The 27,500-nt window shown below is 45.4% G+C and overlaps 2 protein-coding genes across 2 annotated transcripts in view; one reads left to right on the plus strand and one right to left on the minus strand.

The window, feature by feature from the left end:
* The window catches only part of LOC106594199 (wolframin), a 52,439-nt gene extending 37,463 nt beyond the window's left edge, over positions 1-14,976 (minus strand). Inside the window, exons 1-2 of the mRNA XM_082973984.1 lie at positions 14,807-14,976; positions 3,464-3,976 (exon numbers count right to left, since the gene is read on the minus strand). Of these exons, the coding sequence (XP_082830110.1) occupies positions 3,464-3,976; positions 14,807-14,810 (517 nt within the window). The 5' untranslated portion in view covers positions 14,811-14,976. The remainder of the gene's footprint in view (positions 1-3,463; positions 3,977-14,806) is intronic.
* Positions 14,977-24,074: 9,098 nt separating this feature from the next.
* Positions 24,075-27,500, plus strand: part of LOC106594358 (dihydropyrimidinase-related protein 1) — a 6,493-nt gene continuing 3,067 nt past the window's right edge. The window contains 4 exon segments of the mRNA XM_082973918.1: positions 24,075-24,230; positions 24,517-24,687; positions 25,429-25,456; positions 25,459-25,610. Coding sequence (XP_082830044.1) covers positions 24,075-24,230; positions 24,517-24,687; positions 25,429-25,456; positions 25,459-25,610 — 507 coding nt within the window.

Genomic DNA, 27,500 nt, shown 5'->3' on the forward strand with positions numbered 1-27,500 from the left:
TAGAGACTGTTGTAGTCAGCTACCACCTGCTACTGTACCCTGTACCTTAGAGACTGTTGTAACCAGCTACCACCTGGTACTGTACCCTGTACCTTAGAGACTGTTGTAGTCAGCTACCACCTGGTACTGAACCCTGCACCTTAGAGACTGTTGTAGTCAGCTACCACCTGGTACTGTACCCTGTACCTTAGAGACTGTTGTAGCCAGCTACCACCTGGTACTGTACCCTGTACCTTAGAGACTGTTGTAGTCAGCTACCACCTGGTACTGTACCTTAGAGACTGTTGTAGTCAGCTACCACCTGGTACTGTACCCTGCACCTAAGAGACTGTTGTAGTCAGCTTCCACCTGGTACTGTACCCTGCACCTTAGAGACTGTTGTAGTCAGCTACCACCTGGTACTGTACCTTAGAGACTGTTGTAGTCAGCTACCACCTGGTACTGTACCCTGCACCTAAGAGACTGTTGTAGTCAGCTACCACCTGGTACTGTACCTTAGAGACTGTTGTAGTCAGCTACCACCTGGTACTGTACCTTAGAGACTGTTGTAGTCAGCTACCACCTGGTACTGTACCTTAGAGACTGTTGTAGTCAGCTACCACCTGGTACTGTACCTTAGAGACTGTTGTAGACAGCTACCACCTGGTACTGAACCCTGCACCTTAGAGACTGTTGTAGCCAGCTACCACCTGGTACTGTACCCTGTACCTTAGAGACTATTGTAGTCAGCTACCACCTGTCTTCACCTGAAAGAATGTTGCCCCGCACCTTCCTGCCTTTAGCTTTGAGACACCTTCATTCATCACGTCATAACACCATATATAGCCTATCATAAGATTGTCATACACATGACGTAGTTTGACGTAACATGTAATGACAGTTTCTGAACGTCACATCGTTTAAGCCAGACTTAAACAAGCCAGACTTTAAGCCAGACTTAAACAACGCTGTGTGGGTCAGGGGACTATCTTTAAGGACCTGGGAGAGAAAACATGTCTCCTTGTCACCCTGGGTGTCTCAATATCCCCCTGCTCAGACATCAATCAGACCTGGCCAAGGAGACAGCGGGCTGCATCTCAATAACCTCTAGTGGCTTCCTCCTCTAGGCTGCATCTCAATAACCTCTAGTGGCTTCCTCCTCTAGGCTGCATCTCAATAACCTCTAGTGGCTTCCTCCTCTAGGCTGCATCTCAATAACCTCTAGTGGCTTCCTCCTCTAGGCTGCATCTCAATAACCTCTAGTGGCTTCCTCCTCTAGGCTGCATCTCAATAACCTCTAGTGGCTTCCTCCTCTAGGCTGCATCTCAATAACCTCTAGTGGCTTCCTCCTCTAGGCTGCATCTCAATAACCTCTAGTGGCTTCCTCCTCTCGGCTGCATCTCAATAACCTCTAGTGGCTTCCTCCTCTAGGCTGCATCTCAATAACCTCTAGTGGCTTCCTCCTCTAGGCTGCATCTCAATAACCTCTAGTGGCTTCCTCCTCTAGGCTGCATCTCAATAACCTCTAGTGGCTTCCTCCTCTAGGCTGCATCTCAATAACCTCTAGTGGCTTCCTCCTCTAGGCTGCATCTCAATAACCTCTAGTGGCTTCCTCCTCTAGGCTGCATCTCAATAACCTCTAGTGGCTTCCTCCTCTAGGCTGCATCTCAATAACCTCTAGTGGCTTCCTCCTCTCGGCTGCATCTCAATAACCTCTAGTGGCTTCCTCCTCTAGGCTGCATCTCAATAACCTCTAGTGGCTTCCTCCTCTAGGCTGCATCTCAATAACCTCTAGTGGCTTCCTCCTCTAGGCTGCATCTCAATAACCTCTAGTGGCTTCCTCCTCTAGGCTGCATCTCAATAACCTCTAGTGGCTTCCTCCTCTCGACTGCATCTCAATAACCTCTAGTGGCTTCCTCCTCTAGGCTGCATCTCAATAACCTCTAGTGGCTTCCTCCTCTAGGCTGCATCTCAATAACCTCTAGTGGCTTCCTCCTCTAGGCTGCATCTCAATAACCTCTAGTGGCTTCCTCCTCTAGGCTGCATCTCAATAACCTCTAGTGGCTTCCTCCTCTAGGCTGCATCTCAATAACCTCTAGTGGCTTCCTCCTCTCGGCTGTATCTCAATAACTTCTACCTTTCAAATGTCAGATTTGAGTAATTTAGCTGACGCTGTAATCCAGAGCGATTTACAGGAGCAATTAGGGTTAAGTGCCTTGCTCAACGGCACATCGGCCAGTTTTTCACCTAGTCGGCTCAGGGGGTTTGAACCGGCAACCTTTTGGTTACGGGCCTAACACTCTTAACCGCTAAGCTTCCTCCCCTCAGCTGTATCTCAATACCTATGGTGACTTCCTCCCTGACTACCAGCTACCTAGCTACCTGTGACCAATAATTTCCAATGGAAGGATGAGACACTAGGAGACACACAGCGACTTAACGGCCGAGTTGACATTTTTTGTAAATATCAGCGAGGCAACAGCCAATCAGGGCAGAGGACAGCTCTCACTTTGACATAAAGGCCAAAGACCAAACTCCCATCATGCATGCTGTTTGGAAGATAGACCCACGATGGATGATGTCAGAGACTTGGTAGCTAGCTTCATGGCCAAGTCTGAACAGCAGAATACTACCTTCCTCCCCTCTCTGTCTGTCTCTCTCTCTCTCCCTCCTTCCTACCTTCCTTCCTCCCCTCTGTCTGTCTCTCTCTCTCTCTCTCACTCTCTCTCTCCCTCTCCCTCTGCCTGTCTCTCTCTCTCTCTCACTCTCTCTCTCTCTCTCCCTCCCTTCCTTCCTCCCCCCTCTGCCTGTCTCTCTCTCTCTCTCTCACTCTCTCCCTTCCTTCCTTCCTCCCCCCTCTGCCTGTCTCTCTCTCTCTCTCTCTCTCTCTCTCTCTCTCCCTCCTTCCTACCTTCCTTCCTCCCCCCTCTGTCTGTCTCTCTCTCTCCCTCCTTCCTACCTTCCTTCCTCCCCCCTGTCTGTCTCTCTCTCTCTCCCTCCTTTCTACCTTCCTTCCTCCCCCCTCTGTCTGTCTCTCTCTCTCCCTCCTTTCTACCTTCCTTCCTCCCCCCTCTGTCTGTCTCTCTCTCCCTCCTTCCTACCTTCCTTCCTCCCCCTCTGTCTGTCTCTCTCTCTCTCCCTCCTTCCTACCTTCCTTCCTCCCCCCTCTGTCTGTCTCTCTCTCTCTCTCCCTCCTTTCTACCTTCCTTCCTCCTCCTCTGTCTGTCTCTCTCTCCCTCCTTCCTACCTTCCTTCCTCCCCCTCTGTCTCTCTCTCTCTCTCCCTCCTTCCTACCTTCCATCCTCCCCCCTCTGTCTGTCTCTCTCTCTCCCTCCTTCCTACCTTCCTTCCTCCCCCCTCTGTCTGTCTCTTTCTCTCTCTCCCTCCTTCCTCCCCCCTCTGTCTGTCTCTCTCTCTCTCCCTCCTTCCTACCTTCCTTCCTCCCCCCCTCTGCCTGTCTCTCTCTCTCTCCCTCCTTCCTTACCTTCCTCACCCGCTTCAGCCTCCTCCAGCTCAGCTTTCTTCAGTCTTTCCTGCATCACCACACGTTTAGCCAGATCCGCAAAGCCCCGACGTCGGGGGGCTGGAGAGGACGAGGGGGCTAGAGAGGTGGAGGGGGCCGCAGAGCCCCAACGGCGGGGGGCAGGAGAGGTGGATGGGGTAGAGGTAGAGGGAGATGGGGTGGAGGTGGCGGCAGTGGGTGAATGAAAGGATGATTTTGGGGTGATGGGGAGAGGAGAAGAAGGAGAGGAAGTGGATGAAGGGACGGAGTGAGGAGGAGAGGAAGTGGGGGGAGGAGGTGAACGAGAGACTGACGATGGGATGAATTTGGGGGAGTCTGAGGGAGTCGAGGTGAGGGAGGGTTGGGAGGCAGGGGGGAGGGGGTTAGGGGAGGGAGGTGAGGCAGTGTCCAGGGTAGAGGGAGACCCCTGTGGGATGAGGGGGGTGGAAGGGGGGAGGGGGGAGGGAGGAGTGGGGAGATCCACGTCCATCTCACCTGTAACAACACAAGAGAAGATAAGATGTTAAAATGATGTTGTAATCATTACAGGACATGGACAGATGATGTTGTAATCATTACAGGACATGGACAGATGTTGTTGTAGTCATTACAGGACATGGACAGATGATGTTGTAATCATTACAGGACATGGACAGATGATGTTGTAGTCATTACAGGACATGGACAGATGATGTTGTAGTCATTACAGGACATGGACAGATGATGTTGTAATCATTACAGGACATGGACAGATGTTGTTGTAGTCATTACAGGACATGGACAGCTGATGTTGTAGTCATTACAGGACATGGACAGATGATGTTGTAATCATTACAGGACATGGACAGATGATGTTGTAGTCATTACAGGACATGGACAGATGAGGTTGTAATCATTACAGGACATGGACAGATTATGTTGTAGTCATTACAGGACATGGACAGATGATGTTGTAATCATTACAGGACATGGACAGATGTTGTTGTAGTCATTACAGGATACTGACAGATGTTGTTGTAGTCATTACAGGACATGGACAGATGATGTTGTAATCATTACAGGACATGGACAGATGTTGTTGTAGTCATTACAGGATATGGACAGATGTTGTTGTAGTCATTACAGGACATGGACAGATGATGTTGTAATCATTACAGGACATGGACAGATGTTGTTGTAGTCATTACAGGACATGGACAGATGTTGTTGTAGTCATTACAGGACATGGACAGATGTTGTTGTAGTCATTACAGGACATGGACAGATGTTGTTGTAGTCATTACAGGACATGGACAGATGTTGTTGTAGTCATTACAGGACATGGACAGATGATGTTGTAGTCATTACAGGACATGGACAGATAATGTTGTAGTCATTACAGGACATGGACAGATGATGTTGTAATCATTACAGGACATGGACAGATGATGTTGTAATCATTACAGGACATGGACAGATGTTGTTGTAGTCATTACAGGATACTGACAGATGTTGTTGTAGTCATTACAGGACATGGACAGATGATGTTGTAATCATTACAGGACATGGGCAGATGTTGTTGTAGTCATTACAGGATATGGACAGATGTTGTTGTAGTCATTACAGGACATGGACAGATGATGTTGTAATCATTACAGGACATGGACAGATGTTGTTGTAGTCATTACAGGACATGGACAGATGTTGTTGTAGTCATTACAGGACATGGACATATGATGTTGTAATCATTACAGGACATGGACAGATGATGTTGTAGTCATTACAGGACATGGACAGATGATGTTGTAATCATTACAGGACATGGACAGATGTTGTTGTAGTCATTACAGGATATGGACAGATGCTGTTGTAGTCATTACAGGACATGGACAGATGATGTTGTAGTCATTACAGGACATGGACAGATGATGTTGTAGTCATTACAGGACATGGACAGATGATGTTGTAGTCATTACAGGACATGGACAGATGATGTTGTAGTCATTACAGGATATGGACAGATGTTGTTGTAGTCATTACAGGATATGGACAGATTATGTTGTAATCATTACAGGACATGGACAGATGATGTTGTAGTCATTACAGGATGATGTTGTAGTCATTACAGGATATGGACAGATGTTGTTGTAGTCATTACAGGATATGGACAGATGCTGTTGTAATCATTACAGGACACGGAAAGGAAAGTAAAGTTCAAAATCTTCCTGCTGTGCTACAGATGCCGTATCTTAATTTGATCATCCTGTTGTTGCAGGACTTGTTCTGCATAGCAATGCAAACAGGTAGTGTATTCAAGGTTTAAAAACACTTCTAAAGTTTGTAATTTCCACTTAAAATTCAGGGGAGGGTTTGGCAGGAGGGCTTTCCTTGGCTCATCGCGCTCTAGCGAATCCTTGTGGCGGGCCGGGGCCTACAAGCTGACTTCAGTGGTCAGTCCAACAGTGTATCCACAGACACATTGGTGCGGCTGGCTTCCGGGTTAAGCGAGCAGTGTGGCTTGGCGGGTCATATTTTGTCTTGAACTTTGCGTCTCCCGAGGCCGTTGGGGAGTTGCAGCGATGAAACACGATCGTTACTAAAAAATACAAATATAAAAATGCCCATTAATTATAATCCACATAACAATTCACATCTTCCTGTTGCTGCAGGAATATTTGCCTGCTGTGTGAAACTGGCTCAAATGAAGATACGGCATCTGTATAATGCATTCATCATTCTAATGCAGCAACTCTTTCAGCCTACATGAGGTAGATCTGATATCGTCAAGTAGAATATGGAAGGATGGGAATTTACCTTTGGCAACATCGTAAACACATCATGAGAGACAACGTGATGATAACAAGCGTTGATTCTGCATGACCTAACAATGGCTGCCCACTGGAATGCTCGAGGACCTGTCGACTGTTAGTCTCTCATTCAGCTAGTAGACCTGTCGACTGTTAGAATCTCATACAGCTAGTAGACCAACCGACTGTTAGTCTCTCATACAGCTAGTAGACCTGTCGACTGTTAGCTGCTCATACAGCTAGTAGACCTGTCGACTGTTAGCTTCTCATACCGCTAGTAGACCTGTCGACTGTTAGTCTCTCATACAGCTAGTAGACCTGTCGACTGTTAGCTTCTCATACAGCTAGTAGACCTGTCGACTGTTAGCTTCTCATACAGCTAGAAGACCAATCGACTGTTAGTCTCTCATACAGCTAGTAGACCTGTCGACTGTTAGTTTATCATACAGCTAGTAGACCTGTCGACTGTTAGTCTCTCATACAGCTAGTAGACCTGTCGACTGTTAGTTTATCATACAGCTAGTAGACCTGTCGACTGTTAGTCTCTCATACAGCTAGTAGACCTGTCGACTGTTAGTCTCTCATACAGCTAGTAGACCTGTCGACTGTTAGTTTATCATACAGCTAGTAGACCTGTCGACTGTTAGCTTCTCATACAGCTAGTAGACCTGTCGACTGTTAGTCTCTCATACAGCTAGTAGACCTGTCGACTGTTAGTTTATCATACAGCTAGTAGACCTGTCGACTGTTAGTCTCTCATACAGCTAGTAGACCTGTCGACTGTTAGCTTCTCATACAGCTAGTAGACCTGTCGACTGTTAGCTTCTCATACAGCTAGTAGACCTGTCGACTGTTAGCTTCTCATACAGCTAGTAGACCTGTCGACAGTTAGTCTCTCATACAGCTAGTAGACCTGTTGACTGTTAGTTTATCATACAGCTAGTAGACCTGTCGACTGTTAGTCTCTCATACAGCTAGTAGACCTGTCGACTGTTAGCTTCTCATACAGCTAGTAGACCTGTCGACTGTTAGTTTATCATACAGCTAGTAGACCTGTCGACTGTTAGCTTCTCATACAGCTAGTAGACCTGTCGACTGTTAGTCTCTCATACAGCTAGTAGACCTGTCGACTGTTAGTTTATCATACAGCTAGTAGACCTGTCGACTGTTAGTCTCTCATACAGCTAGTAGACCTGTCGACTGTTAGCTTCTCATACAGCTAGTAGACCTGTCGACTGTTAGCTTCTCATACAGCTAGAAGACCAATCGACTGTTAGTCTCTCATACAGCTAGTAGACCTGTCGACTGTTAGTTTATCATACAGCTAGTAGACCTGTCGACTGTTAGTCTCTCATACAGCTAGTAGACCTGTCGACTGTTAGTCTCTCATACAGCTAGTAGACCTGTCGACTGTAGTCTTTCATACAGCTAGTAGACCTGTCGACTGTTAGTTTATCATACAGCTAGTAGACCTGTCGAATGTTAGCTTCTCAAACAGCTAGTAGACCTGTCGACTGTTAGTTTATCATACAGCTAGTAGACCTGTCGACTGTTAGCTTCTCATACAGCTAGTAGACCTGTCGACTGTTAGTCTCTCATACAGCTAGTAGACCTGTCGACTGCTAGCTTCTCATACAGCTAGTAGACCTGTCGACTGTTAGTCTCTCATACAGCTAGTAGACCGGTCGACTGTTAGCTTATCATACAGCTAGTAGACCTGTCGACTGTTAGTTTCTCATACAGCTAGTAGACTTGTCGACTGTTCGCTTCTCATACAGCTAGTAGACCTGTCGACTGTTAGCTTCTCATACAGCTAGTAGACCTGTCGACTGTTAGTTTATCATACAGCTAGTAGACCTGTCGACTGTTAGCTTCTCATACAGCTAGTAGACCTGTCGACTGTTAGTCTCTCATACAGCTAGTAGACCTGTCGACTGTTAGTTTATCATACAGCTAGTAGACCTGTCGACTGTTAGTCTCTCATACAGCTAGTAGACCTGTCGACTGTTAGTCTCTCATACAGCTAGTAGACCTGTCGACTGTTAGCTTCTCATACAGCTAGTAGACCTGTCGACTGTTAGCTTCTCATACAGCTAGTAGACCTGTCGACTGTTAGTCTCTCATACAGCTAGTAGACCTGTCGACTGTTAGTCTCTCATACAGCTAGTAGACCTGTCGACTGTTAGTCTCTCATACAGCTAGTAGACCTGTCGACTGTTAGTCTCTCATACAGCTAGTAGACCTGTCGACTGTTATTCTCTCATACAGCTAGTAGACCTGTCGAATGTTAGTTTATCATACAGCTAGTAGACCTCTCGACTGTTAGCTTCTCATACAGCTAGTAGACCTGTCGACAATTAGTCTCTCATACAGCTAGTAGACCTGTCGACTGTTAGTCTCTCATACAGCTAGTAGACCTGTCGACTGTTAGTCTCTCATACAGCTAGTAGACATGTCGACTGTTAGTTTCTCATACAGCTAGTAGACCTGTCGACTGTTAGTTTCTCATACAGCTAGTAGACCTGTCGACTGTTAGCTTCTCATACAGCTAGTAGACCTGTCGACTGTTAGTCTGTCATACAGCTAGTAGACCTGTCGACTGTTAGCTTCTCATACAGCTAGTAGACCTGTCGACTGTTAGCTTCTCATACAGCTAGAAGACCTGTCGACTGTTAGTCTCTCATACAGCTAGTAGACCTGTCGACTGTTAGTCTCTCATACAGCTAGTAGACCTGTCGACTGTTAGCTTCTCATACAGCTAGTAGACCTGTCGACTGTTAGTCTCTCATACAGCTAGTAGACCTGTCGACTGTTAGTTTATCATACAGCTAGTAGACCTGTCGACTGTTAGTCTCACATACAGCTAGTAGACCTGTCGACTGTTAGCTTCTCATACAGCTAGTAGACCTGTCGACTGTTAGTCTCTCAAACAGCTAGTAGACCTGTCGACTGTTAGCTTCTCATACAGCTAGTAGACCTGTCGACTGTTAGTCTCTCATACAGCAGATAGACCTGTCGACTGTTAGCTTCTCATACAGCTAGTAGACCTGTCGACTGTTAGCTTCTCATACAGCTAGTAGACCTGTCGACTGTTAGTCTCTCATACAGCTAGTAGACCTGTCGACTGTTAGTCTCTCATACAGCTAGTAGACCTGTCGACTGTTAGCTTCTCATACAGCTAGTAGACCTGTCGACTGTTAGCTTCTCATACAGCTAGTAGACCTGTCGACTGTTAGCTTCTCATACAGCTAGTAGACCTGTCGACTGTTAGCTTCTCATACAGCTAGTAGACCTGTCGACTGTTAGTCTCTCATACAGCTAGTAGACCTGTCGACAGTTAGTCTCTCATACAGCTAGTAGACCTGTCGACTGTTAGTCTCTCATACAGCTAGTAGACCTGTCGACTGTTAGTCTCTCATACAGCTAGTAGACCTGTCGACTGTTAGTCTCTCATACAGCTAGTAGACCTGTCGAATGTTAGTTTCTCATACAGCTAGTAGACCTGTCGACTGTTAGCTTCTCATACAGCTAGTAGACCTGTCGACTGTTAGCTTCTCATACAGCTAGTAGACCTGTCGACTGTTAGTCTCTCATACAGCTAGTAGACCTGTCGACTGTTAGCTTCTCATACAGCTAGTAGACCTGTCGACTGTTAGCTTCTCATACAGCTAGTAGACCTGTCGACTGTTAGAATCTCATACAGCTAGTAGACCTGTCAACTGTTAGCTTCTCATACAGCTAGTAGACCTGTCGACTGTTAGTCTCTCAAACAGCTATGTTTTTAGGGACCGCTTTTTATTGTTTTGTTTAATCAAAGAGTTAAAACAAACTATAGGCTACACAAGTAACATTCTAGCAATCGGATTAGGCTACAGCTGCTGCCGCAAACAATGAATAGGCTAACTCACCTGCCTGCGCAGGACATCGGGGATTTCCTATGGCTCTTCTGACATTCAAGTACTCCAGTCACCAAGTACTCCCAACTCTACTAAAGACAACAGTAGTAACGTTCCATTAACTCGTCCTGTGATGTTGTTGTTGTAGACATTTACTAAGTTGGCATAGAAACTAGATGCGACAATTTCCTGCCACAGTGTGTTTCCATTGAACTATCTTGTGTCGATAAAAACAGCTGGACGTGTTGACGTACAGCATTTATAGAGATACGGCCTCTGCAGAAGTCAGGGCATTAATACTCCTTATGTTGAGCAGAGCTGTTGAGCAGAGCTGTTGAGCAGAGCTGTTGCTGTTGAGCAGAGCTGTTGCTGTTGAGCAGAGCTGTTGCTGTTGAGCAGAGCTGTTGAGCAGAGCTGTTGCTGTTGAGCAGAGCTGTTGAGCAGAGCTGTTGCTGTTGAGCAGAGCTGTTGAGCAGAGCTGTTGCTGTTGAGCAGAGCTGTTGCTGTTGAGCAGAGCTGTTGCTGTTGAGCAGAGCTGTTGAGCAGAGCTGTTGAACAGAGCTGTTGAGCAGAGCTGTTGAACAGAGCTGTTGAGTGAGCTGTTGAGCAGAGCCGTTGTGAAGGAAGTTGTCAAGGAAACGAGTTTGTGTTTATAAAGGACCTCCCGCCCTCACCTACTGTCAACTAATCATTTCAATGTGGAGCTAACTGAAGCTGGCTAACTGAAGCTGGCTAGCTTTATTAAACCCTGAGTAGATCTAGCTGGCTAACTGAAGCTGGCTAGCTTTATTAAACCATGAGTAGATCTGGCTGGCTAACTGAAGCTGGCTAACTGAAGCTGGTTAACTGAAGCTGGCTAGCTTTATAAACCCCTGAGTAGATCTAGCTGGCTAACTGAAGCTGGCTAACTGAAGCTGGTTAACTGAAGCGTGCTAACTGAAGCTGGCTAGCTTTATTAAACCCTGTGTAGACCTAGCTGGCTAACTGAAACTGACTAACTGAAGCTGTCTTACTGAAGCTGGCTCGCTTTATTAAACCCTGAGTAGATCTAGCTGGTTAACTGAAGCTGGCTACCTGAAGCTGGCTAGCTTGATAAAACCCTGAGTAGATCTAGATGGATAACTGAAGCTGGCTAACTGAAGCTGGCTAGCTTGATAAAACCCTGACTAGATCTAGCTGGCTAGTATATCCTACAGGGGGTTTCTAACCTCTACTAGGGGACCCTCCTTTATTTGAACTGATCCAGAAATAGCACACCTGATTCAACAAGTCCACCAATTATCAAGCCCTTGACTAGATGGATATTGAGCTGGTTCAGGACTATTAAAAAGCATGAACTGGTGCTCGCCCCAACAATGTTAGTGGAGGGGATGGCTAACGGAGAGTAAACTGTCTATAAAAGACAGAGAGAAAGTCCCATTCCCAAATGAATAGGTAAACCTGATAATGTCTTGGTCTAGTTCAGGGCTACAACTACATGGGGTACGTCTGGGGTCCAGGAGAGGTTTGAGAACCACGGTCTTAGATATCTGATCATCTAACAAAGTCTCTTATGTCATCTTCAAACACTGGGAACTCTGCACCAATAACAGGAAGGAAGCTAGGCCCTACATTTACCACCCCGCACCCAACCCACCCTGGGCCAGTGGACTGTCGTGACGTTGTATTAGTTAATGTGACGACTGTTGCTCATCGAATTATTAACTGTTTATAATTGCGTGATTAAATGAATCAAGCAATGAATCAAGCAATTATTAACTCATTAACCTGGAGCACCATGGGAAAATTAGTTTTATTGAGTTTCTATTTCCCAAATTAACTCAAAGAATATCAGAATATCGATTTTACAACAGTCGCTAATTAATCAATTTCCTCTACAGTCTCATTCTGAACGTCGCATTATCTGGGAATCTGCACGGACCCGGGTCCCACCAATGAGTTTACCACACCAATCTTAGTTGATTATTTATTTACTAGCAAGCTAAAATGATGATAAAAGATACACAAAACACAGTCTAGGCTATTGATTAGGACTTAGTATAACAGGCCAACACACTATGGCGCGTGTTACCCAAAATGGGGATTTAAAAGAGAGAGAATAAGAGAAAGCACATGAGAGACATATACATTTGGGTGCCTTTGTCAGCTATGCTTATTTTAACCCCTAGCCTTGCCCTGAACTGCCACTCTTATGGGTCAGAATATAATGATGTAATTACGTGTTGGAGGTCTCAGATGGGAAGCTCCGTGTGGGTCGTTTAGGCTTCTCAATGACGCTCTTCTCCGGCGCAACTCTCTGGTTGTCCTTACGATGTCAGTGTCCTTTTTGGCTTAGTGGTCTGATTTCTCCCCCTTGATCTGAAAGGGGTCTTCTGAGGACAGACAGCTCTGTAGCTCAGAGCTCACAGCGTAGGAATGAAACAGCGTAGATACCACGATTCGATGAAGAGTGGAGGCTAGGTGGTTCGGCTTGAATTCACCCACTTAGACACAGCTACTCATCCGTAGCTTGGGTAGAAAAAGATTTCTTTGTCTTCAACCTTGTGTTGCGTTTTGGGGTTCGTTGACTTTGTTAGACCTTGGCTGCAGCCTGGGGTCACTTTAGTCTATCTGTTCATTCTTCACTCCCATGTCTTATACCTTCGGGTCAGAAGTGGGCGTAACCGCCTTTAGGGCAATTCTCTGGGCGTACCAAGTTAAGAGACAAGGCCTAGATTTGACTCAATTCCAATTTTAGACAACTAACTTCACATTTCATCTTCACCAAAACATTCTCTTTGATTTGGACATTTTCCACACAATGTACAATGTATAAACATCAGGCATATACTGGGAAAACTCTTAAAGGTACAATTTTTCATAATAACGTAATTTGTTAACCTTTAATAACAAAACAAAAATTGCATACATTTTCATATTCCATCTATCGTCATGACCACCATTGTGGCTGACAGAAACCATTGTTCCAAAGTCCCTTTATTGCATGTTTAATGTTCTGAGAAAAGTTCTCCATTGTGAGGACAAAGGAATTTTGTCTTTGGCCTAAGATTTATCATGGGCGTGAGGGGTCATAAAACCCCCACATCTTCAGACCCCTAGATCTCTCCTCCTCTGTTGGGGGTGAGAGATAATCTGTAGGTTTGTGGTCTCCTGTAACCTGACCTGATCAGGACAGTCATGACAGGACTAACCCACCCTGGGCCAGTGGACCAACCCACCCTGGGCCAGTGGACCAACCCACCCTGGGCCAGTGGACCAACCCAACCTGGGCCAGTGGATCAACCCACCCTGGGCCAGTGGACCAACCCACCCTGGGCCAGTGGATCAACCCACCCTGGTCCAGTGGACCAACCCACCCTGGGCCAGTGGACCAACTCACCCTAGGCCAGTGGACCAACCCACCCTGGACCAGTGGACCAACCCACCCTGGGCCAGTGGACTAACCCACCCTGGGCCAGTGGACCAACCCACCCTGGGCCAGTGGACCAACCCACCCTGGGCCAGTGGACCAACCCACCCTGGGCCAGTGGACTAACCCACCCTGGGCCAGTGGACCAACCCACCCTGGACCAGTGGACCAACCCACCCTGGGCCAGAGGACTAACCCACCCTGGGCCAGTGGACCAACCCACCCTGGGCCAGTGGACTAACCCTACCCACCCTGGGCCAGTGGACCAACCCACCCTGGGCCAGTGGACCAACCTACCCTGGGCCAGTGGACCAGTGGACTAACTCACCCTGGGCCAGTGGACCAACCCACCCTGGGCCAGTGGACTAACCCACCCTGGGCCAGTGGACCAACCCACCCTGGGCTAGTGGACTAACCCACCCTGGGCCAGTGGACCAGTGGACTAACCCACCCTGGGCCAGTGGGCCAACCCACCCTGGGCCAGTGGACAAGTGGACCACCACACCCTGGGCCAGTGGACCAACCCACCCTGGGCCAGTGGGCCAACCTACCCCTACCCTACCCTGGGCCAGTGGACCAACCCACCCTGGGCCAGAGGACCAACCTACCCTACTCACCCTGGGCCAGTGGACCAACCCACCCTGGGCCAGTGGGTCAGTGGACCAACCCACCCTGGGCCAGTGGGCCAACCCACCCTGGGCCAATGGACCAACCCCCCCCCCCCCCCCCTCCCTATCCTTGCCTAAAATATGACCCCTCCCTGTCAGAGAAGGAGCTGCAGTGACACACAGACAGGCCCCCAAACTGTCCCCAGTTTAGAATATGTTAACTTTGAGGTTTTAAAAATAAACCGTTACGAAATAAATGATCTAATTGTCAAAACAGCTGCTCTACAAATACGGGACTGACACAGAATAACATATCCTATACACAACTATTCAATAGAAAGCAATAGGCTATCGCAATGGAAAACGCTCCATACAGCCGGACTAAAACAAAACGTTTAGGCTACTTCGAATGTGTAATTGGAATTATTTTTGAAGTAGACTACATGTGTTTTTAGATTGGTAGCCTACCGCAAACATACGAAAATGAAACGCCTGCTGCGTTGTTACAACCTGCCTTAACTTCTGTCAATCTGGAATAGCGCAACGCGCGTCCGGTCAATCTTGTCAGCCCATGCCACCTAAATTAAGCTTTTTCAAACAAGTAGCCTAAAGGAAAAGTGACTTACTCATGGTCCGAACGAACAGTTTTACTCAAGACATAAAATGAAGTAGACTTCTTCTCAGGTCAAAAGTTTGGATAGAAGTCTTCGCAGCGGATCCATGTCACTCTCGACAGCCTACGTCGCGAAAGAAGAGACGGGAGCTCCGACAGTTGAGTCTTGACGTGCTTTCATTGGCCAAGGTGCATAAAGATAGCGCCCTCATGTACTTACCACAAATCAGGGCCGGTATAATGTAGGGGCTTACCGGGGTGGAAGCCCCTGGGGCCCCAAGGCCTGTGGTATGCCCCAAAAGGCAGCAAAAATAAAAATGAAATATATACAGTATATATTATGTATGTAGCATATGTACACTACCGGTCAAAAGTTTTAGAACACCTACTCATTCAAGGGTTTTTCTTTATTTTTACTATTTTCTACATTGTAGAATAATGGTGAACACATCAAAACTATTAAATAACACATCAAATCAAATGTATTTATAAAGCCCTTCTTACATCAGTCGATATCTCAAAGTGCTGTACAGAAACCCAGCCTAAAACACCAAACAGCAAGTAATGCAGGTGTAGAAGCACGGTGGCTAGGAAAAACTCCCTAGAAAGGCCAAAACCTAGGAAGAAACCTAGAGAGGAACCAGGCTATGAGGGGTGGCCAGTCCTCTTCTGGCTGTGCCAGAACATGCTGTAACAGGCTGTAACAGAACATGGCCAAGATTTTCAAATGTTCATAGATGACCAGCAGGGTCAAATAATAAAAAACTGGAGCAGCAGCACGGCCAGGTGGACTGGGGACAGCAAGGACTCCTCAGACCAGGTAGTCCTGAGGCATGGTCCTAGGGCTCAGGTCATCCGAGAGAGACAGAGAAAAAAAAAGAAAGAAAGAATTAGAGAGAGCATATTTAAATTCACACAAGGCACGGATAAGACAGGAGAAATACTCCAGATATAACAGACTGACCCTAGCCCCCCGACACATAAACTACTGCAGCATAGATACTGGAGGCTGAGACAGGAGGGGTCAGGAGACACCCATCTGAAGATACCCCAGGACAGGGCCAAACAGGAAGGATATGGAATCATGTAGTAACCAAAAAAGTATTAACCTGTTAGGGCTAGGGGGCAGTATTGACACGGCCGGATAAAAAACGTACCCGATTTAATCTGGTTACTACTCCTGCCCAGTAACTAGAATATGCATATAATTATTGGCTTTGGATAGAAAACACCCTAAAGTTTCTAAAACTGTTTGAATGGTGTCTGTGAGTATAACAGAACTCATATGGCAGGCCAAAACCTGAGAAGATTCCATGCAGGAAGTGGCCTGTCTGACAAGTTGTGTTTCATCTTGGCTCTTTTTATTGAAGACTGAGGATCTTTGCTATAACGTGACACTTCCTACGGCTCCCATAGGCTCTCAGAGCCTGGGAAAAAGCTGAACGATATCGAGGCAGCCTCTGGCTGAAACACTTTATCGCGTTTGGCAAGTGGCCGATCAGAGTACTATGGGCTTAGGCGCGTGCCCGAGTCGACCCCATGCTTTATTTTCTTTCGTCTGTTTACCTAAACGCAGATTCCCGGTCGGAATATTATCGCTTTTTTATGAGAAAAATGGCATAAAAATTGATTTTAAACAGCGGTTGACATGCTTCGAAGTACGGTAATGGAATATTTAGAATTTTTTTGTCACGAATTGCGCCATGCTCGTCACCCTTATTTACCCTTTCGGATAGTGTCTTGAACGCAGGAACAAAACGCCGCTATTTGGATATAACTATGGATTATTTTGAACCAAACCAACATTTGTTATTGAAGTAGAAGTCCTGGGAGTGCATTCTGACGAAGACAGCAAAGGTAATAACATTTTTCTTATAGTAAATCTGACTTTGGTGAGTGCTAAACTTGCTGGGTGTCTAAATAGCTAGCCCTGTGATGCCGGGCTATCTACTGAGAATATTGCAAAATGTGCTTTCACCGAAAAGCTATTTTAAAATCGGACATATCGAGTGCATAGAGGAGTTCTGTATCTATAATTCTTTAAATAATTGTTATGCTTTTTGTGAACGTTTATCGTGAGTAATTTAGTAAATTCACCGGCAGTGTTCGGTGGGAATGCTAGTCACATGCTAATGTAAAAAGCTGGTTTTTGATATAAATATGAACTTGATTGAACAAAACATGCATGTATTGTATAACATAATGTCCTAGGGTTGTCATCTGATGAAGATCATCAAAGGTTAGTGCTACATTTAGCTGTGGTTTGGGTTTATGTGACATTATATGCTAGCTTGAAAAATGGGTGTCTGATTATTTCTGGCTGGGTACTCTGCAGACATAATCTAATGTTTTGCTTTCGTTGTAAAGCCTTTTTGAAATCGGACAGTGTGGTTAGATTAATGAGAGTCTTGTCTTTAAAATGGTGTAAAATAGTCATATGTTTGAAAAATTGAAGTTTTTGCATTTTTGAGGAATTTGAATAACGCGCCACGGGATTACACTGGCTGTTGCGTAGGTGGGATGATTTCGTCCCACATACCCTAGAGAGGTTAAACAAATCAAAATATATTTTATATTTGAGATTCTTCAAATAGCTACCCTTTGCCTTGATGACAGCTTTGCAAAATAAAATAAATACCGTATATATTACGTATGTAGTATATATATACACAAATGTTTTACTGCATCTGCCAGCCACAGAAGGACTCAAGAGCCCACTCTCAATGAGTGTAGGCAGCCGAATCATCAGATGGGGGAGGAGACGAGGTAGATGGCTCACGTTGGTAACTGGGTGATTAACATTATATTTTAAATGACTACCTCATCTCTGTACCCCACACATACAATTATCTGTAAGGTCCCTCAGTCGAGAAGTGAATTTCAAACGAAGATTCAACCACAAAGACCAGGGAGGTTTTCCAACGCCTCGCAAAGAAGGAGTATAGTATAATGATACTGTGTATTATGTATTAAACCCACCCAGTCGTTCTTCTGAACAGAGCTGCAGGACAGGAAGGAAACTGCTCAGGGACGTCACCATGAGGCCATTTGTCACGTTGGTATTAAGGATCGGGAGACAGGCGCAGGAATGCGTAATAAGAGTTTTTATTTCTCTACCCAAATGACATGTAAAGGCACGGGGACGAAGACCAAACAAACACTATACAAAACACAGGGTTGAGACCCAAACAAAAGAGTGAGGAGAACCTCTAATAAATAACACACACACACTATGATTAACCCACGGGACGAAACCCGTAATCATCTGCACTATATAAGCGGCACGAAAGCCAAAACAACATAACACAGGTACTCACGCGAACCAACAGACATTGGAACAATAATCAACAGGACAACGGTAAACAAAGGGCACACTTATACAGTTACTAATCAATGGGAATAGGGACCAGGTGTGCGTGATGACAGTTCCGGAGGGATCCGTGACATCATTGGTGATTTTAAAACAGTTACAGAGTTCAATGTCTGTGATTGGAGAAAACTGAGGATGGATCAACAACATTGTTGTGACTTCACAATAACGACCTAAATGATAGAGTGAAAAGAATATACAGAATATAAATATTCCAAAACATGCAGCTTGTATGCATCAAGGCATTAAAGTAATACTGAAGGAAAAGAACATGGCAAACAAATACACTTTTTGGCCCAAATGCAAAGCCTCATGTTTGGGGCAAATCCAACACATCACTGAGTAACTGCCTCCTTATTTTTTTGTTTGTTGGTGGCTGCATCGTGGTATGGGTATGCTTGTCATCAGCAAATACTGGGGAATTTTTCAGGATAAAAAAAATGGAATGGAGCTAAGAACAGACAAACTCCTAGAGGAAAACCTGCTTCAGTCTGCTTTACACCAGACACTGGGAGAGGAATTCAACTTTCAACAGGACAATAACCTACAACACAAGGCCAAGTGTTCCTGAGTGGCCAAGTTACAGTTTTGACTTAAATCTGCTTGAAAATCTATGGCAAGACTTGAATTTTGCTGTTTAGTCATGATCCCCAGCATCTTGACAGAACTAGAAGAATTTTGAAAAGAAAACTAGGCATAGGAATAACCCTTTTTGGTTCCATGTAGAACCCTCTGTAGAAAGGGTCCTACATGGAACCCAAAAGGGTTATACCTGGAATCAAAAAAGGTTCTACATCGAACCCAATATGGTTCTGCTATGGGGACAGCCAAAGAACTTAACCCTTTTTTCTAAGAGTGTATTTATCTAATCAAGGTATATTAGTATTTTATTGTCATTAATCTTTTAAAAAAATGTTTCGAATTTTTCTTCCACTTTGACATTACAGAGTATATTGTGTTGACAAAAATATTACAACTAAATAAGTGTTGATCCTACTTTGTAACACAATAAAATGTGAATAAATCCCAGAGGGGTGTATACTTTCTGTAAACTATGTTTAGTGGACTTTACCAGATAGATGTTGTTCTTTGGTTTTAACTTCTTATGGATGGTGGCAGTATTGAGTAGCTTGGATGACTGACGTGCCCAGAGTAAACTGCCTGCTACTCACTCCCAGGAACTAAGATATGCATATTATTTGGATAGAAAACACTCTGAAGTTTCTAAAACTGTTTGAATGATGTCTGTGAGTATAACAGAACTCATATGGCAGGCAAAAACCTGAGAAAAAATCCAAACAGGAAGTGGTCTGTAGGATTCAATTAATTCCCTATCCACACTACAGTGTCGGTGGGGTCATTTTGCACTTCCTAAGGCTTCCACTAGATGTCAACAGTCTTTAGAACCTTGTTTGAGGCTTCTACTGTAAAGTGGGGATGAATAAGAGCTCCTGGAGTCAGAACACTGCCAGCAGGGCATGAGCCTCAGGCATGCGCGCTCACGTGAGAGGTACCTCAGTTCCATAGCATTTTTTGAAGACAAAGGATTTCTCCGGTTGAAACTTTATTACGGATTTACGATAAAAACATCCTAAAGATTGATTCTATACATCGTTTGACATGTTTCTACGAACTGTAATGGACATTTTTTAGTTTTCGTCTGACCTGTGCGTCCTGAATTTGGATTTGTGAACTGAAGGCGCGAACAAAAAGGAGGTATTTGGACATAAAGGATGGACTTTATCGAACAAAACAAACATTTATTGTGGAACTGGGATTCCTGGGAGTGCATTCTGATGAAGATCATCAAAGGTAAGTGAATATTTATAATGCTATTTCTGACTATTGTTGACTCCAACATGGCGGATATATTGCTTGGCATGTTTTTGTGTCTGAGCGCCGTACTCAGATTATTGCTTTTTCGGTAAAGCTTTTTTGAAATCTGACACAGCGGTTGCATTAAGGAGAAGTTTATCTAAAGTTCCATGTATAACACTTGTATTTTCATGAACATTTATGATACATTTCTGTAAATTGATGTGGCTCTCTGCAAAATCACAGGATATTTTGGAGGCAAAAGATTACTGAACAAAACGCGCCAATGTAAACTGAGATTTTTGGATATAAATATGAACTTTATCGAACAAAACATACATGTATTGTGTAACATGAAGTCCTATGAGTGTCATCTGATGAAGATCATCAAAGGTTAGTGATTAATTTTCTCTCTATTTCTGCTTTTTGTGACTCCTCTCTTTCTCTGGAAAATGGCTGTGTTTTTGTGTGTGTAGGCGCTGACCTTACATAATCATATGTTTTGCTTTCGCCATAAAGCCTTTTTGAAATCAGACACTGTGGCTGGATTAACAAGATGTAAAGCTTTAAAATGGGATATAATAGTTGTATGTTTGAGGAATTTTAATTATGAGATTTTTGTTGTTTTGAATTTGCCGCCCTGCACTTTCACTGGCTGTCGTCATATCGATCCCGCTAATGGGATTCAAGCCATAAGAAGTTTTAACTGTGAAGATTAGGAAACACACAAATTCCACAAATTCCTGCCTTGGCAGCAGCTAATGGGGATCCTTAATAAAGACACACAAATACAAATTCCTGTCTTGGCAGCAGCTAATGGGGATCCCTAATAAAGACACACAAATACAAATTCCTGGCTTGGCAGCAGCTAATGGGGATCCCTAATAAACACACATAACATGTAAATAGAACACATTAAATATTCTGCTCAAAAAAATAAAGGGAACACTTAAACAACACATCCTAGATCTGAATGAAAGAAATAATCTTATTAAATACTTTTTTCTTTACATAGTTGAATGTGCTGACAACAAAATCACACAAAAATAATCAATGGTAATCCAATTTATCAACCCATGGAGGTCTGGATTTGGAGTCACACTCAAAATTAAAGTGGAAAACCACACTACAGGCTGATCCAACTTTGATGTAATGTCCTTAAAACAAGTCAAAATGAGGCTCAGTAGTGTGTGTGGCCTCCACGTGCCTGTATGACCTCCCTACAACGCCTGGGCATGCTCCTGATGAGGTGGCGGATGGTCTCCTGAGGGATCTCCTCCCAGACCTGGACTAAAGCATCCGCCAACTCCTGGACAGTCTGTGGTGCAACGTGGCGTTGGTGGATGGAGCGAGACATGATGTCCCAGATGTGCTCAATTAGATTCAGGTCTGGGGAACGGGCGGGCCGATCCATAGCATCAATGCCTTCCTCTTGCAGGAACTGCTGACACACTCCAGCCACATGAGGTCTAGCATTGTCTTGCATTAGGAGGAACCCAGGGCCAACCGCACCAGCATATGGTCTCACAAGGGGTCTGAGGATCTCATCTCGGTACCTAATGGCAGTCAGGCTACCTCTGGCGAGCACATGGAGGGCTGTGCGGCCCCCCAAAGAAATGCCACCCCACACCATGACTGACCCACCCCCAAACCGGTCATGGTGGAGGATGTTGCAGGCAGCAGAACGTTTTCCACGGCGTCTCCAGACTGTCACATCCGTCATGTGCTCAGTGTGAACCTGCTTTCATCTGTGAAGAGCACAGGGCGCCAGTGGCGAATTTGCCAATCTTGGTGCTCTCTGGCAAATGCCAAACATCCTGCACGGTGTTGGGCTGTAAGCACAACCCCCACCTGTGGACGTCGGGCCCTCATACCACCCTCATGGAGTCTGTTTCTGACCGTTTGAGCAGACACATGCACATTTGTGGCCTGCTGGAGGTCATTTTGCAGGGCTCTGGCAGTGCTCCTCCTGCTCCTCCTTACACAAAGGCGGAGGTAGCGGTCCTGCTGCTGGGTTGTTGTCCTCCTACGGCCTCCTCCACGTCTCCTGATGTACTGGCCTGTCTCCTGGTAGCGCCTCCATGCTCTGGACACTACGCTGACAGACACAGCAAACCTTCTTGCCACAGCTCGCATTGATGTGCCATCCTGGATGAGCTGCACTACCTGAGCCACTTGTGTGGGTTGTGGACTCTGTCTCATGCTACCACTAGAGTGAAAGCACCGCCAGCATTCAAAAGTGACCAAAACATCAGCCAGGAAGCATAGGAACTGAGAAGTGGTCTGTGGTCCCCACCTGCAGAACCACTCCTTTATTGGGGGTGTCTTGCTAATTGTCTATAATTTCCACCTGTTGTCTATCCTATTTGCACAACAGCATGTGACATTTATTGTCAATCAATGTTGCTTCCTAAGTGGACAGTTTGATTTCACAGAAGTGTGATTGACTTGGAGTTACATTGTGTTGTTTAAGTGTTCCCTTTATTTTTTTGAGCAGTGTATAAATAGAACACATGAACCTGTAAATAGAACACATTAAATGTAAATAGAACATATTAACCTGTAAATAGAACACATTAAATGTAAATAGAACATATTAACCTGTAAATAGAACACATGAACCTGTAAATAGAACACATTAAATGTAAATAGAACACATTAACCTGTAAATAGAACACATTAAATGTAAATAGAACACATGAACCTGTAAATAGAACACATTAAATGTAAATAGAACACATTAACCTGTAAATAGAACACATTAACCTGTAAATAGAACACATGAACCTGTAAATAGAACACATTAAATGTAAATAGAACATATTAACCTGTAAATAGAACACATGAACCTGTAAATAGAACACATTAACCTGTAAATAGAACACATTAACATGTAAATTGAACACATTAACCTGTAAATAGAACACATTAAATGTAAATAGAACACATGAACCTGTAAATAGAACATATTAAATGTAAATAGAACACATTAAATATAAATAGAACACATTAACCTGTAAATAGAACACATTAAATGTAAATAGAACACATTCACCTGTAAATAGAACACATTAACCTGTAAATAAAACACATTAAATATAAATAGAACACATTAACCTGTAAATAGAACACATTAAATGTAAATAGAACACATGAACCTGTAAATAGAACATATTAACCTGTAAATAGAACATATTAACCTGTAAATAGAACATATTAACCTGTAAAATAGAACACATTAAATGTAAATAGAACACATGAACCTGTAAATAGAACATATTAACCTGTAAATAGAACATATTAACCTGTAAATAGAACATATTAACCTGTAAATAGAACACATGATCCTGTAAATAGAACACATGAACCTGTAAAAGAACACAGTATGATGGTTACGTGTCCTTTGAGAATATGCAGTGTTGCTGCTTTAGGAATCCTCTGTACTTGTTGACGTTGGGGAAGTGGTTACGAGTGGTGCTGAAAAGACAGCGCCTGTCTCTGTTCTGGTCTGATTTACCAACGTGTGTCTGTGTATTTGTGTGTGTGTGTGTGTCTGTGTATTTGTGTGTTTGTGTGTGTGTGTGTATTTGTGTGTTTGTGCGTGTGTGTGCATCCCAAATGGAAACGTATTCCTTATACCTTGGTCAGAAGTAGTGCACTATATACTGAATAGGGTGCTGTTTGAGACGCAGCAGTACAGAGTGGTGTTGCTCCAGCCAGACCATTCAGCAGTTCAGACAACAGCTAAGGGGATCACCCCGACACTGTAAACAGGGACAGATTTATACAGAGCTATGGATGCAAGGACTGACCAGCCATCCAAATCACCGTTTCAACCATGTTTTTGAGGCTCTGCAGTGTTTGTTTGACAGTTGACTGTCTAGTCCAGGCAACACCTGGACAATCAATGGTCAAAACATCACTAGAAAATAGGAAACCCAGAAACTAGCAACTGTTCAAATATGTGGACATCCACAGTGCACGGACACGACACTGACAAACAGCAGACACGTCAAAGACACTCACACACACAGTCACACAGCAGACACACAACAGACACAAGACAGACACTCACACACACAGTAACATTGTGTTGATGTTTTGTGACAGCGGGGACCTGCAGGTGGTGGGCAGTGCCCACTGCGCTTACAGCACGTCCCAGAAGGCCATGGGAAAAGATGACTTCACCCTGATCCCCGAAGGAACCAACGGTATCGAGGAGAGAATGGGCTTCGTCTGGGACAAGGCTGTGGTGAGAGAGGGAGATGTGTGTGTGTGTGTGTGTGTGTGTGTGTGTGTGTGTGTGTGTGTGTGTGTGTGTGTACCCTGGTCTAAAGGTGTGTCTTCTCTCTCCTCTTCCTTCTCTCTCCTCCTCCTCCTCGTCCTCTCTCTCCTCCTCCTCCTCTTTGCTCTCTCCTCCTCCTCTCTCTCTCTCTCTCTGTCCTCTTCCTCCTTCTCCTCCCTCCTCCTCCTCCTCTTCGCTCCTCCTCCTCCTCCTCGCTCTCTCCTCCTCTCCTCCTCCTCCTCTCTTCTCTCAGGCCATGGGTAAGATGGATGAGAACCAGTTTGTGGCGGTGACCAGCACCAACGCAGCTAAGATCTTCAACCTGTACCCCCGGAAGGGACGCATCGCTGTGGGTTCTGACGCTGACATCGTTATCTGGGACCCAGACAGGACCAAAACAATCACTTCCAAACTGCAACAGTCGGTGAGGGAAGAGAGGAGGAGGGTAGGATAGAGGAGAGGGAGAGGAGGAAGGAGAGGGAGGGAGGAGGAGGAGGGAGGGAGGAGAGGGAGGGAGGGGAAGGAGAGAGGAGAGGGAGGGAGGGGAAGGGGAGGGAGGGGAGGGAGGGAGAGGAGGAGGGAGGGAGGGAGGGAGGGAGGGAGGAGGGAGGAGGAGGGAGGGAGGGAGGAGGAGGGAGGGAGGGAGGGAGGGAGGGAGGGAGGGAGGAGGAAGGGAGAGAGGAGGGGGAGGGAGGGGAGGGAAGGGAGGAGAGAAGGGAGAGAGGAGAGGGAGGGAGGGGAGGGAGAGAGAGGGAGGGAGGGAGGGGAGAGGGAGAGGAGGGAGAGGGAGGGAGAGGAGGGAGGGAGGAGGGAGGGAGGGAGGGAGGGAGGGAGGAGAGAGGAGAGGACGGGAGGGGAAGGGAGAGAGGAGAGGAGGGAGGGAGGGGAAGGGAGAGAGAGAGGGAGGGAGGGGAAGGGGGAGAGAGAGGGAGGGAGGGAGGGAGGGAGGGAGGGAGGGAGGGAGGGAGGGAGGGAGGGAGGGAGGGAGGGAGGAGGAGGAACTGGAACCAAGACATGATCAAAACCTTTAACTCCAAATTTCTACAAAAGACCAACTGAATCCTCTTCTACTGTCTACCCTTTATCTCCCTGCCTGCCTGCCTGCCTGCCTGCCCTCCCTCTATCCATTCCTCCTTTCCTCCCTCCCCCTCCCCTCTCCCACCAGGCTGTGGAGTATAACATCTTTGAGGGGATGGTTTGTCGGGGGGTCCTGTCGTCGTGGTGACCCAGGGGAGGGTGGTCTATGAGGAGGGGGAGGGGCTCCGCGTCCAGCAGGGTTCAGGACGCTTTATTCCCCGCCAAGCCTTCCCAGACTACGCCTACCAACGCATCAGGACCAGGAACAAGGTAACTACAGATCCCACAATGCAACACAAACCAGGAAGTGGCCCCACCCCCATCAGAAAACTTTCAGAACTTGTTTTGGTATTAGCTTCAAATTGGGTGAGTTTGACAGACAACTTTAAAGAGCAAATGGCCCTGAAAACAAACTTCTCCCTTTGAAAACAACCTATGTGGCATCGATATGAGTCAGAAATATTTATTCTACAGCCAAAATTGACTATAAAGTGTAAAATAGAACAATTTTGTTCATAAAGTTAGTCTCGTCCAAAACAGAGAGATGATAGAGTAGGAACAATGGTAGGTGACAGAATTAAGACTGCGCAACAGTTGTCCTTGGGTTGCCCAACAGTTGTCCTTGGGCTTTCCAACAGTTGTCCTTGGGCTGTCCAACAGTTGTCCTTGGGTTGCCCAACAGTTGTCCTTGGGCTTTCCAACAGTTGTCCTTGGGTTGTCCAACAGTTGTCCTTGGGTTGCCCAACAGTTGTCCTTGGGTTGTCCAACAGTTGTCCTTGGGTTGTCCAACAGTTGTCCTTGGGCTTTCCAACAGTTGTCCTTGGGCTGTCCAACAGTTGTCCTTGGGCTGTCCAACAGTTGTCCTTGGGTTGTCCAACAGTTGTCCTTGGGTTCGGCTTTTTTTCAATCCTATCCACATGCCGACAGCTGACAGCATCCTGTCAAGTAAGCAGCACAGCTGCACGGGATCTGATCGTAATGACCGTGGTAAATTTGGTTTGACTTTGGATATCCCTCTGTGGCTAGTTAGGGACCATCGGTAAATTACACAATGTACATGGGACAATATGTTAAACTTCCAATAGCTCCAAATTTCAATGACTTAAAAACCTCCAACTATAAACTGTAGAAATTCATATACAAATATTGAAAACATTTAATGAGAACTAGAAGGTGTGCAACATGAAAATATGGTCTCATTTACATTGGATAATTGATTGACGGTCCCTAACTAACCCCAGGGATAGGATATCCAAAGGTAAACCAATTTTGCTACGGTCCAAACCAGCATGCTGAAGCTAATTAGGGAAGGAATTTGGCTAGCTCTTTCCACATGCGAACACACATCACCCAAACAACACCCCGAAACCAACTCACGTTTGAATTCAGTCATGGTCGCTAACATTTCTTATTGACCCAAATCTAAAACGAGGCCAAATCAGGAAGTTCAGCTGCCCTTTAATGGAGAATCGAGACTGACTGACATACAAATCTCCTTGCATCATATTAACTACTATTTGTAGTCAGTCAGTCACAATTTACCCATAACACATCACGGTTTTGATGCTCCCGAACATTCATATTAATTATTAAATTAAATAATATAAAAATTGAAGTATAATATCCATTATATTTAGCTTGGGCTTCATGGGGTGAAATAGTGGTTATTTGTGACCTGCTAGTCTCTGCTGAGTCGCCAACAGATGTTCTGGTTGTCATGGGAAATGGAACTTCCAGCTTTTGGACGTTAACAAGGAGACAATCTATTTGAATTAACTCCTCCTCCACATTTACTGGATTGTTTGAACAGTGTAAAAGAGAACCTCCCCGGACAGTTTTTATTTGCTTCTGTTCAAGAGCCAGACAGGATGTAGTTTCAGGCGTTTCTTTCTGCTACGTTAGGTTAATGCCCTGACTCACGAGACCTAAGATAGTGGCACTACATATCCCATAATGCAACGCAACCAGGAAGTGGTGGATTGCAATATCAAGAGCATGAACGGGGCTAAGGTAGTGGCACTACATATACCATAATGCAACACAACAAGGAAGTGTTTTTTTTTCTTCTCCCCATTCTGGAACGTTCAATTGAACGGAAACTGAACGAACAGTTGGAAAACGGGGAGGGGTTCACCGCTACCCTTTAAATACGTCACTCAT

Source organism: Salmo salar, chromosome 04 (genome assembly GCF_965601325.2).
Source record: "Salmo salar chromosome 04, fSalSal1, whole genome shotgun sequence".
In the NCBI taxonomy this organism is placed as follows: Eukaryota; Metazoa; Chordata; class Actinopteri; order Salmoniformes; family Salmonidae; genus Salmo; species Salmo salar.